At 51.6% G+C, this 13,419-nt stretch overlaps 1 protein-coding gene across 5 annotated transcripts in view; it reads right to left on the bottom strand.

The window, feature by feature from the left end:
• DTX2 (deltex E3 ubiquitin ligase 2) overlaps positions 1-13,123 on the bottom strand; it is a 33,701-nt gene extending 20,578 nt beyond the window's left edge. For 2 of the 5 annotated variants that reach the window (XM_068524375.1, XM_068524379.1), the window contains exons 1-2: positions 10,954-11,407; positions 803-1,159 (exon numbers count right to left, since the gene is read on the bottom strand). In XM_068524375.1, coding sequence (XP_068380476.1) covers positions 803-1,159; positions 10,954-10,978 — 382 coding nt within the window. In that variant the 5' untranslated portion in view covers positions 10,979-11,407. Of the gene's footprint in view, positions 1-802; positions 1,160-10,953; positions 11,408-11,649; positions 11,815-12,050; positions 12,070-13,009 lie in introns of those variants that run through there. The other 3 variants (XM_068524377.1, XM_068524378.1, XM_068524376.1) reach the window with 3 other exon arrangements.
• Between the last annotated feature and the right edge of the window lie 296 nt (positions 13,124-13,419).

The following is a 13,419-nucleotide window of genomic DNA, read 5'->3' as shown; positions in this document are numbered from 1 at the left end:
GAACATCATGAAGGCAGGGACTTTTATCTGCATCCACTGCCTGGAAGCCTGAGTCCTCACACCCTCGAGGAGGCTGCTACAGGGATTAGAGCAGGAGTCTTCAGGCTCGGCACTAGCGACATTCTGGGCTAATAATTCTTTGATGTGGGGCTGTCCTGTACATTGTAGGACGTTTAGCAGCGTCCCTGGCCTCTACCCACTAGATGCTGGTAGCACCCCGCCCCATAGTCCTGACCATCAAAAATGTCTCCAAACGTTGCCCCCAGCTGAGAACCACTGATTTACAGGGATAGTGCACAGCTCTGGGAAGAAGTTGGTGGACCCCTTCTCAGTAATACTGAGCAAAAGACACACATACACACACACACACACACACACGAAAGAAACATGAGTGCACAGGAGAGTGAAGTAACTTGCCCATGTGACACAGCTATCATACAGGAGCTGGAACCCATCACCAGGCCCTCTTAACTAGCATGGTGTGCCACCCCCATGCCGGCTGGCCTGCTTGCCTGCCTGCTGCCAGCGAGACCCTCGAACCTCTGCGGGCAGAAGCAGGCATTTCTGGTTTGGGAGACAAGGGGGAAAGGGGCTGGAACGGCCTCTGCACTGTGTTCCCAAGGCACCCTGTACCACTAAGGAACATCTCACACTGCTATCACTCCCAGCACCCGCCTTCTGACTGTGTGCATTTCAGGGGCAGGATAACACTGAGAGTCAATTCTGTGACCCCCAACACCTAGCACGACGCCCAGCCTGAAACAGGCACTTGGACACATACTCGAGGCAGGAAGTGCCTTACCAGTGTCCTGGCGGAACTGCGTCCAGCTGGGGAGGTCGATGATATAAGGAGCCAGTGAGGGGTCAGCTTGGCCTAAGGGGATGCTGTGGGCCAGGCTCCCCAGCCCGAAGCGCTGGCCCTTCTGCTGGACAAACTGCTGCTCGATGTAGCTGCAAACAGTGGCGCTGTAGGGGTGCCAGGTGCCCAGCCCATCCTGCCATTCCCACACGGCCACTGCCACCGGGCTGGTGTACACCTGAGCCAGGGAAGGGCTTGGGGCCATGGCCATCTTCCCCAGGACTCCCTCTGTTTTCCCCAACGGCTTCAGACCACTCTGGGCTCGAGTCTCAGGTCCATTGCCCAGCGCTTCCAGGAGACCTGAAACAAGACAGATACGCAGTTACTGACGAACACGGTGGCCCTGCCAGAATCAGTCTCAGTGCGGGAAAAAAAATCATGCTTTTCCACAGTCACTTTTTTCCCTAATACCTTAAGGGCATCGTGAACCAAGTACCTAATCCTGTCTTTTTGCTCAGGCAGCCAGGAAGAATTCGGAGTCAATCAAGCAGCCTCCTTACCTCTGCAAATGTCCAGGAAGACACAGTGGGTGAATTCTGGGTGCTAATCATCAGCCCTGCTTCTGTCCTTTTACCAATAATTTCCCTCTGGCCCAACTACTAAGTGTATCCTTTTATACTATACGTATTTTCATGAGTCACCCCAATCCTTTATGGACTGAGGCCATCATGACCCCTTATACCTTTGTGAGGACGCCACACAGGTTTCCAAAGCAGGTTTGTTTGTGAGACACATATTAACACCTGCTATGCTACAGATGAAAAAAAAACTATGTCTCGGAAAGGACCAGGGGCTCAAGGACAGCCAGAGAGGCGACTCTAAGCATGGGTGGGTCCTAGCTCTGCCCAGGTCTCCAGGCTGTCCTGGTTTCCCGCACCATTAACCACAGAGGGCAGACCCTAGATAGACATTAAAATCCTATGGATGCTGAAGCCCTCCCTCTCTGGCCTCTCTGCACCCCACTCCCTGGGCCTGGGCCTTGCTGACCAGCGGTCAGGTCCAAAGACTTCACACCCATCTCCCAAGACAGTCTTCTCCCAGTCACCCCCGCCCAGTTGCATCACTCAAGGCTTTCCCAGGCCATCCGTCACATGAACTTCTCCTCCACGGCACCGACCAGAACCCTAACGCCCACACACACATATGGTGGTCCCTGTCTTTCTGCCCCCTCAGAAGGCAGACACCCAGCGAGTTGGCCTTGTCCACAGCCACCTCGCCAGCCCCAGCACAGGCCGTGTCATGTAGCATGTGTTATACACGGATTAGCTCAAAGCACGACGGAATGGAGGCAGATGAAGATTCTATGTGCCTGCAGCTGTTTGAAGGAGAAAGGGGGTCTGTGGAAGCTCCTAGGGTGAGAGAGGAACGGGGCCAAACAGACGGACAAGGCGGTATTTCTCCCACTTTATGGACAGGAAAACAAAGAAGTCAAGGTCTTATTGAAGGTCACACATACACTGCTAAGTGACAGCACAGAGTGCAAACCCAGATCAACTGGCTCTAATGCCCATTTTCTTAGCGAGGAAAGCTCAGCATGAGCTCTACCTTGCGCTCCGCCCTAGATAAACATTAAAATCCTATGGATGCTTAAGCCGTCTCTAGCCTCTCAGCCTCTCTGCACCCCACCTGCTTAGAGAGGGGGGAGGGAGAAAAGGGAAAGTGGTGGGGGGGAGGGGAGGAAGGGAGAGAGGAGCCAGTGTCTCAAGCTGCGAGCACCCTCCGCTGTTACGTCCACGTAGGGCCCTGGTGCCAACAGGGTTCCCAGTCACATCATCTGCTCCGATTCCCACACAATCCCCTTAAGTACAGACATCAAATTTTGCCCCTGTTTTGCAGACGAGAAAACCGAGGCCCCGGTGGATTTGGTGACTCGCTTACACGGCCACTAATGAGGCTGGGACCCTGGGCTTTCGCTGCTGTCCCTGAGATTGCACTCCAGCAGGGTTTCAGTGAGAAGGCCGAGACCACCTGCCCCACAAGCAAGGCAGAGCTGGAGCAGCACGAGACAGCGAAGAGGCACGGGCTCTGGCGTCCACACGCCGCGTACTCACTGCACTCTACTCACTGTGTCACCTGGTGAAGGTACCTAAGCCCTCCAAGCCCGATTTCGCTTGGAAGTGGACATATCAACCTCTATTCTAAGTGCTTTTCTAGGGGATTCAGATGGATAGGTGTGTATAAAGCACCCAGAACAGCGCCAGGCACACAGCCGATATCAGCAAATCTTGGCCTCCCTCCCTTTCCCTGCCCCCCTCCACCCCAGCACCTCCCACTCCTCAAGTCTGGGGGAGGAGTGGCGGCCCAGGGCGGCACTGAGCTACACGGCCTGAGAACACGGGCGATGAGTCAGGCCTGCAATAACTCTGAGCACACATAGGAGGGGCCAGGGCCGCCCCTGAGCTGCCAACCGCTCCAACAGAAGCACACATCCCGCCCTGGAGGATTAGACCCGGGATGCCCTCGAGATGGCTGGCAAGCTTATTAGCTCAGCGCCTGTAATTAGAGGCCTCTGGACCCACACCCAGGTACAAATCACAGGACTGGTTTCAGGGCCAATTACTCCTGAGCCCAGACTTTCCCCCTGGCACCTCCTGGCAGCCGTCACTCATCTCTCGGGCAGCAGGGGCCTCCCATGTACCAGCACACGTGGTATGTTCCAGCGTGTCCACACATCCCCAGATGAACCAACTCGGGAGAACTCTCCCAAACAGCCTGAGAACTACACTCGAGAATTTCAGCTAAGCTTTTCATGACCGTGTTCGGCCTACAGACCACAGGCACACGACGGTCCAGGCTCTGTCAGGGTACTAGAGACCCAGAGATGAGAAAGACACAGCACACGGCCCCTCCATGACCGGCCACTGTCCCCACTAATACCAAGGCCTCCACCTTTTGTCTACCTGCATCAAATTCTAGCAAGTGCCAGAATATTCAGAGCCATTTCCCACCTCCCAGACATTGATCCTGCTGGTGCCCATGTCCAGACTTCCATCCTCCCTGCGCCTAAGCCCCCAGCAAACATGCCCATCTTTCCAGACTCAGCCACAGCGCCCCACTCGAGCCACACCTTCAACAGAAAGTGCTGACCCCATCCTCCTGTGCGTCCTCACTGCATTCTCCATTTATCCAAACACACTGCATTTACTGGTTTCAGTATCTGTCCCCCCTCTCACCACCCCCCAGAACAGGAACTCCCTGAGGGCAGAGCTGGGGTTGACCCAAAGCTGGGACTGCAGCTCTTCAAATGCCCAGTATCCCAGAGGGTCTAAAACACACACGCCGAAAGAGAGGAGCACCGTCTTCTCCAGGGGCCTGGGGCACACTTGGGGCGATGCCCAGAACGCCCACTGATGTTCCCCTCGAACGCAGCAGTCATGCATACGCAGCGGCCATGTCAATGCACCCATTCTCTGTTACAGCCTCAGCCATCCCCAAGCTTCAGTTCAAAAACCTAATTTGGGCTTCCCTGGTGGCGCAGTGGTTGAGAATCTGCCTGCCAATGCAGGGGACACGGGTTCGAGCCCTGGCCCGGGAAGATCCCACATGCCGCGGAGCAACTGGGCCCGTGAGCCACAACTACTGAGCCTGCGCGTCTGGAGCCTGTGCTCCGCAACAAGAGAGGCCGCGATAGTGAGACGTCCCCGCTCGCCGCAACTAGAGAAAGCCCTCGCACAGAAACGAAGACCCAACACAGCCATAAATAAATAAATAAATAAATAAATTTATTAAAAAAAAAAAAATCTGATGCTTGAATCCCATCCCTAAATATACTTATTTAAACAAAACAAAACAAAACAAAAAAAACCTAATTTGTTTCGGCTCCTAATGATGGGGCTATTTAGGGTGTTCTTAATTATGAAAATTGTTATTATTCTAATTGGCCATGGGAAAACAGCCTTAGTCTGGGGGCAACCTAAACACTTCATGATAATGGAATAAGGGAATTCTTAAATAAATTATGGTACACCCCAATGATGGAATACGAGTCTTGAAAAATGTTTTTAAAAGGCTTTCAGACCTAGAATAATGCTGCTGACAAATTAAAAATACCGGATATGTAACCATATACACTATACGCTCTCAAGCGGGTGGGTGTGCCATTTACTGAGCACCTACTATGTGGCACGCACTCTGTCCGGTGCTCTTGCCGTCCAGCTCTCTCAACCCTCAACTGCCCCTGAAGGTAGAGATTATCCCCATTTTACAGACGTGAGAACCAAGGCCAAAAGCAATTAAGAATTTACTCAAGGTCAGACGGCCAGTCTGTGACACGAGGTTCTTATATAAGCTAATTTTTAAAAGGCGGGAAGGAACAACTTTGACACTTAACTAGGAGTGATGGAGTTATGGGATATTTATTCTTTACCTCTTTCTGTACTGGCAAATGTTCTACAATGATCATATTACTTATTATGATCGGACCGAAGTTATCTTTAAAAAAATGTATCAACAACTTTGACCACGAGAAAAACCATCCTGCCTTCTCTTGCATTCTCTTGTCAGATTTAGCCACAAACGCCTGTGCACAGCCCCACGGCTCCGAGGCACAGAGGGACGCTGCTGTCCTACCAGAGAGGGGTTTCACACAAAGGAGAAAAGGTGCATGTGTCCAAGAGTCTTTCTATTCCCAGGGGATTTACAAAAGCTTTAGAACAAGACCTGAGCTGACGCAGGAATCTGAGTGAAACTCATCCTGCCTGATTGTGGGCCTCTGGGTAGGGGAAACCACACAAATGGATCCCCTTACAGTTGCGGCCTCCGGGAAGAAGGCCCCGAGCGTGGTTTTTAAACTGGTGCCCAGACTGGGCGACTGTCAATTTGCCAACATGTGAGGACCCGTTTCCTCCCCCCAAAGCCCACCGAAATACAGAGTGGCCTGGCCCAAGCCTGAGCTGGGCAGTTCACTCTTGGCTCCACGCTCGGTGACCTTGGGACAGTCACCTCCCCTTTCCTGGGCTCCACTGCTCAGGCGGTTGGATGGGTTTTCCAGCCTCTTATAAGCAGCAGAACCCTTTTCCAAATGTGACCGTACGCTGCCCATCGATATGTAAAACGCAGAAAAGTGGGGTGCTCTTATTGACACAGGGGCTGCCCTCCATTCCTACTTCCTGAGAGGTCCAGGAAGCTGTTGTGCGGGACAGAGGCGTTCTGAGGGGCACGGAGTGGAGACCAGTGAGACCGGGTGGACTTCAAACCCTATTTCCATGCTGTGTCTCTTTCGGGTGCTTTCCAAGAAGCATGGGCCTGCAACTCCACACCCCACCAGCTGACATGGTGCACATGACCTGTAAGCAGAGCATGACCTTCAAAGACTTGTTACGGGGCAGCCGGCCACCCGGGCACTGTCAGAAAGCCTTCCCACGGAGATGGGAAAGTCCAATACTGCACACAAACACACCAAAGCAATGTTCTACTTTGCTAGACATGTTGTTTTTAATACAAATTTAAAACAATGACCTATTATTTTTTTGCCTGTCAAAGCAGTAAAAATAATTTCAATACTCAGTGCTGGCGAGAGTACATTGAGATGTCATACTTCTGGGACGGATAAACCCTTTCCAGAAAACAGTTTGGTAATATGTATCAAGAGGTTTAAAAATGTTCACTTGCTTTGACCCAATCATTAAAAAATCTATCAAAGGAGATGAGAGAAAAACTTCAACATAAAGATATTCCCCACAGCACTATTTTAACTCGGTAAAAGAGAAGCAGAGAGAAAACTCAGTAGAAACGTACCAAAATGCTAACAACGGCTGCCTTTGAGTGCAGAAACTATTAGAGACCTTTTGTTCAACTTCCTTATATATCTGAACTTTTCACATTTTCTAAAGTGGGAAACTATTACTTTTGTTTTCAGAAACAAATCTCTACAATGCCCACCACTTTCAAAAGATCGTAAATATGAAACAAACCCCACCACTGTCACTTACCATCATTACTTCAGACGGCTGCTCCCGTCCCAGTGGAGTTTCACTAACAGGCCTGTCAAAGTACCACGGCACCTCCTTGCCAAGAGACACATGTCCCACCCCTGAGTTCCAAGAAAGTGCAAAAAACACACCATCCAGGTGCCCAAACTATTACAACAGGGGAGCGCTGCAAGGTAGGGCTTTTGTCTAGAAAAGAGATGGCTTAAGCCGGTGCCACCCAGACCTGACTAGGCTTCTGAGAGATGGAAGGAACTACACATGATTCGTCCCTTGCACGTGGGGCCGCTAGAAGGGAAATGACAACTCCTCTCCTGGCTGGTGCCTGCCTAGGGCCCTCCAGAGGCAGGTCAGAGCAGAACGTCCCAAATGGGGTTCAGAAAGCCACACAGTGGCCAGGGGGCAGGCCCCGGCGACCAACAATTCCCCAGTGGGCAACCTCCTCCACCAGCACCAAGAACCTGCTTCTCCTTCTTTGCCAGGAGCAACCTGACCACCCACAGGTCTTCAGAGCCTACCCTGGGGCCAGAACGGGGAAGCAGCGGAAGCAGTGGCAGGCACAGTGGCCATAATCACACCAGTGGCCACCAACCAAGAGCTTACTATGGACCAGGCACCCTGCTAAGTATCTTATAAGTGTTCTCGTTTAATCCTCACATTCCTGAGCAAAGGGTATCATCTCCATTTTATAGATGAGAAAAGTGAGGCAAAAGATAAACAACTTGCCTGAGAAGCCACAGGTATAAGCAAACCCAGATCAGTTTGCAGAGGGATAAATTGATGTGGACAAATCGGCCTGCCAGATGTGTCTGCTTGACCTACTACACAGTTTTTAGTTTTTACAAATTGAGCCAATGTTTAAAAACTGGAATATCCACCATTAAAAAAAAAAAAAAAAAATCCAGATTTCTAGCTTCTCTTGAAAACCAGAAAAGCTGGCAACATTTGCAGGCCTGACCCAGATTCATTGTGCAGCCAGCAACAACGAGCTGCACCACCGCAGTGGCTGGTACTACTCTCCAGGTTACCACAGTTACCACAACTCCCCAGGGCAGAGCCAGCAAACTTTTCCTATAAAGGGCCAGAAGGTACATATTTTAGGCTTTGTAGGACTCTGGGTGTCTGTTGCAACTACACAACTCCACCACTGTAGTGTGAAAACAGCCATAGGCCACACATAAACTAACTGGCGTGGTTGTGTCCCAATAAAACTTTATTAACAAAAAGAGGCTGTGGGCTGGATTTGGCCCACGAGCCACGGTTTGCTGACCTCACTGTGGTCCCACCGACCTATAGTTGAGAAATACTTCTTTGAACCTGTTTCTCTATTGAAAAGTGGGAGAGTGCTTATGCCTCTGGCCAGCCTCCCCTATGACATGCCTGCCCTCTGTAGACACGTCAGTCTTTGCCCAGCACCTGAGGGTGAAATACAGCATCCAACAGCACGGCAGCGAGCACGTGGTGAGGGCCACCCCCAGGGAACCCCAACCTGCTTCCCAGAGCCAAACCTTTCCCTGCATCAGGCAACTGGGCCCTGGCCTACCTCTCTCCTCTCCCCCCTCCCCCGTGACCCTCTCCTCTGCTCCCGTGGCTTCAATAATCCCATGCACGCAGAGCATCCAGACCTTTCTTCAGATGTCCTGCCTGAGTCCCTTAAGCCCTCTGCTCCAGCCATCAGCAGCTCCAGTGAGAGCCCAGAACCCGCCAGGCTGTTTCGTGCCCCTCACCCCTCACCAAGAGCACCCATCCCATGTGTCCACTTACTCAATTCTTAATTCCCAGCCTGAGACTCTCTGCCCGGTGAAATCTGTCCTACATCCACTCCTGCCCTGCACGGAGAAGTGGCCTCTTCTAACCACCAATGTCCATGTGACATCTGAGTGCAATTATCTACTTGTCCCCTCCACTAGGGCACAGACTCCTAAAAGGCAAGGATTACGGTCAGGAAAAGATTTTTCCAACGAGGCACGGAACGCTGACTATACATGAAAAGATACATTTCACTGTGGTAAAATTAAGAATGGTTGTTCAACAAAACATGCCTCAAAGAAAGCAGAGAGTTACAAGCTGGAAAAAGATACTCACAATAAGCACGAAGGATTAAAATCAAGGATATATAAAGAACTCCTACAAGTCTATTTTCTTTTTAAAGCGCCAGGAACCCCACAGAAAAATTACAAAAGAGTGAACATATAATTTACAGGAAACGCACATGCCAGTAAACTTATGAAGAGATGTTCGACATCAGGGCTCAGGGACACAGAAATCAAGATCCCAAAGATCCCATTTTATACCCATTCCATTGGCAGAAATAAAAAAAAAGTCGGCCTATATCAAGTGTCGGCAAGAGTGTGGAGCCAAGTGGAAGGCCTACATTCTGGTGCTGGTGGAGTGAAAACTCGTACAACCACTTCAGAAAAAGTCTAGTAACAACTATGAAAGTTGGACATTTATTCACCCTATGACCCAGCAAAATACCACCCCTCAGCTCATACCCAAGAAAACCTCTTGCATATGTGCAACAGGAAACATGTACGGAAATGTTCAGAGCAGTCCGCTCGTGACAGCAAAACTGGAAACGAGCAGGTACCCATCAACGGAAGATCAGACGCATAAACTGTGATTTGTCCACACCATGGAATATTATTCAACATTCAAGACAAATGAACCAGATGACATGCAATACTATGGACAAACTGTAGCGGTATTTTTTTAAGTGCCTTAGGAATACACAGGTACCATAAAACTACATAAAAATGAAAGTGAGGGGATAATGGTTATCTCAGGATGGGAATGGGAAGAAAGATCAAATGATTGGATGTGCATTTTGTTTCAAGATCCTGGCTTTTATTGTGGATGGCTGAAATGCAGGAACTTACAACACATTAAAAATAACTTTGGCACAAGTGAAAGCAAGCCGGGCGTGAACGGTGATCAGTGTGTATTAATCTAGTTCTCTGTTTACCTGAGGTGAAAATTAAAACAAACACACAGAAGGGACTGTTTAATTCTCTGTACTCCAAGTGCCAAGCACAAGCCCGGGCACACAACTTCCTAAGCGTGTGTGCAATGAATGAGGGACGCTCCTCCCTCACCCATGGCCCCATTCCTGTCGGCCTCTTCGGCACCTTCGACATGTCTGAAGCCAAACTCACCTTCCTTGCTAACGCCCCTCTCCTCCTGGATTCCCTGGCTCTGCGCTGGCCCTCCTCCGCCTTCTCCCCCACAGCCCAGCGGCTGCCCTGGCTTGCCCTCTCCTCGCCTCCTCAGACCCCACTGCTAGCATCTGGTTGGCACCTTTCTGCCTCTCACCTTGACAAGCACTCTCTGCCAACTGGCTTCTCCAACTCCTGTCTCTCCTCGTCCACCCCAGAGACAGGTGCGAGGTTGAGCTTCCCGATACAGTTCTGACCCTCTCTCTTCCTCACCTCCCCTAGAGCTCTAGAAATAATGTTCAGGTTCCCTGGGCTGACGCTGAACGCCCATCACAGTCTGGTCCCTTCCTATCAACAGTAGCTGCCAGCGCATCTCTCTTCAATACCCTCCTCCATCTACACCTTCCCCTCCCCGATCCCTCCTAAAGAGCGTAAGTGATGAACTGCTACCCCATATACCGCCAGTTTCCCCAACTCTGTGCCTCGACTTTACCCGGAATCCCACCCACTTGGCCACCCATCCTCAGCTGACCCACACTTTCAAGGCCCCATTTAAACGCCTCCAGGATGCTGGGATGTGCCCACTTGAAAGAAAAATCCCCTCTTACCAACTTCCACGGCATTCTGTCTGGCCTCTACAGTTCTCTCTCTTCCACAAGACCAGGAGCAGCCAGAGGGCAAACTCCCCTGTCTACCTCCCCCTACCAGAAGCTGGCAGTGGTGTACGGAAACAGTCACAAAGAGAATAATCTTATCCATTCCACGCTTTCTAGCCAGGGTGCTCATTTAAAATGCCCATCCTCGGACTTCCCTGGTGGTCCAGTGGTTAAGACTCCGAGCTTCCAATGCAGGGGGCTCAGGTTCGATCCCTGTTCGGGGAACTAAGATCCCACATGCCGGGCGGCACGGCAAAAAAAAAAAAAAAAGCCCTTCCTGGAATTCTACTAAAATCCTTCTGTTCCCCTGAGCCCTGGCATGACCCACAAAAGCCCCCGCTCAGCCCCCTGCCTACCTTTCCAGGCTTCTCGGCCCCGCATCCACACGCTGTCGCTTCAGCCACATTGAGCTGCTTACGGTGACCCAGACATGCCAGGTTTCTTCACGACTTTGCGTATACTGACTCCTCTGCCAGGCTCTGCCCCCTACTTCCTGGGTCCTACTCCTTCTTCACAACCTTAGCTATCATCTTCTGGAGGCTTCTGGACCTTCCCTCCTGGGCAAGGGTGGGGTGGGCTCCGCCCTGTGATTATCCACTCCTCAACATGTATCACACTGACAACACCTTGTCACTGTCTATGGTTTGTTTATCTTTTCTACCAAACAATGAGCTCCTGGAAGACAGAGCTTTTGTGCCTGGTCACCGTACCCCCAGCACTGAGCATGGGGCTTGACAAAAAGGAGGCATCCAGTAAAGGTTCAAGTAACAAAAGAAACTAAAATTTCCAGTTCAAATGCAGAAACCGTGACTCGTGTCCTTCATCCCATAAAGCACGTCTGAAGGCGGAAAGCATCTTCTAAGACTGATTAAACAGGAGAAGCTGCTGGCAGGAAGCCACCTGAATTTATCTGAGACAGTTGGCAATCAACAATCAACTCCCAGGGCTCACTTTCATCCTGGGGACCTCAAATTCCACCCTCCCCAGTGCCCACTTTCTCTACTGAAAACCAGATTGGGAAGGCAGCAATGTAAAGTCCCCATGGCTCTCACCTTTTCTCTCTGGAGAGCTGGCACAAACTGTGCCTTCTTGATGGAGAGACCAGATCCTTAGGAGGAATGACTTGTTTGAGTTCCCATCTTGTTATAAAATGCCAACAACAAAAACCGGGCAAATCTGAAAGGCTTGCTGACTCAGCAACACAAATTCCAAGGCACCTTTGCCAACAAGGAAGAAGATGATCAGGTTTTAAATTGAGAAACAGCAGTTAGTGAAAACGAATGCACAGATGTCCGGTCTGTGTGCTGTGGCTGGGGACTGGAAACTACCAGATTCATTTTCCAACAGCCTGGGCAGAGCAGAATGTACAGTAGTCTCCCTCTGCCCACTCAATAACCAAGGGGATGGCTAAAAACAACAACAACAACAAAAAAAAACCCACAAACAAACACACCCTAAGCCCTTCCACAGAAAGGCCTGAAAGGACTTCGTAAGCCAGTCTGCAGTGTAGGTATCCAGGAAATCAACATACCAGAGAGGGAAAAAGTTTGGCCAAGGTCACATGGCAAATGAACAAGAAGCCTAGCTATAGTCATACTGATGGTTTAAGCAAAGCCTGATTTTGGCTACCAGAAAGACCACCTTCTACAACTCTAGAGGAGCTAGGATAGCATGCAGAAATATTTTGAGTTTCTTAAGGGTCCAAGCGTCTCTGCACGAACTATTTCCACTGCTACTGGCACTTAGGGAAGAGGAACCAGTGTGGGGGACAGCAGCTGGCTGAGAAAGGATAGTTTCAGGGGGAAAAAAAAAGCCTCCTAAATCCTCTTCACAGCATATACATTATGCCCTCCTCACGAAAATGACCCAGGGTCCCAGGAAATAGGCACTTCCTGGAAGGGAGACCCTACATGAGGCGAGTTAGGAGTTAGACTAAGGAGGCAAACTCCCCTAAGTACAGCCCCTGGCTCCAGTGAGCCGTCCACCGGGAGGCAGACCCCAGCAGAACCCAAGCGCTAACTAGGGCAGCCGGTGGCATTATCACCACCGTCTCCTCCAAGTCCTGTGGGAAAGGGTACACTCCCACAGACGGACCAAACTCTGTGTCTGCGCCCCTCCCCCTGCTAGCCCTTCGGCTTCCACCCCGGCGTTCACCCTCCCACCAGGTCCGGTCCTAAGCTCCCAGCGTCTCCCAATTCCCCCAACTCCCTCCTCCGGGACATCTACCCGAAGGCCGATCCCCACAATCCACCCCCCCCCCCGCCCCGTCACCCCGTGGCTCTTCTCCGGCCCGGCCCAACCTTCCCTCGCGCCCACGCCCACCCCCTTCCGGTCCCAGATCGGCTTGGTCTCCCCCGCGTCCCCGGGACCCCAGCCCTGGCGACGAGCAGGTGGCCTGTCCGCCCCTCTCACCGAGGCTGAGGAGGGCGAGCGGGCAGGCGGAGGACACCGCCGGGCTCAGGCTGCAGCCCCCGCTGGGCCTGGGCACGGCTCCGGCTCTGCCTCCCAGTCTAACGAAGAGGCAGCCAGAGTGAAACAGCGTCGCTTCCTTGCGTCCCAGTGCGCATGCCCAGGACGCTGGGCCTTCTGGGAAACGTAGTTCCAGCGGAACAGCGGGGGGCGGGGCCGAACTCGACGTGCACCTGTTTAGGGGTATGTATTCCCGAGAGAGCTTCGTGTCTCGTTGGGGAGACAGACACTTAAACACACAACTACAGGACTCCCCTGATGGCGCAGTGGTTAAGAATCCGCCTGACAATGCAGGGGACACGGGTACGAGCCCTGGTGCAGGAAGATCCCACATGCCACGGAGCAACTAAGCC

Source organism: Eschrichtius robustus, chromosome 16 (genome assembly GCF_028021215.1).
Source record: "Eschrichtius robustus isolate mEscRob2 chromosome 16, mEscRob2.pri, whole genome shotgun sequence".
In the NCBI taxonomy this organism is placed as follows: Eukaryota; Metazoa; Chordata; class Mammalia; order Artiodactyla; family Eschrichtiidae; genus Eschrichtius; species Eschrichtius robustus.
This window is presented reverse-complemented; position numbering and strand designations above follow the sequence as displayed.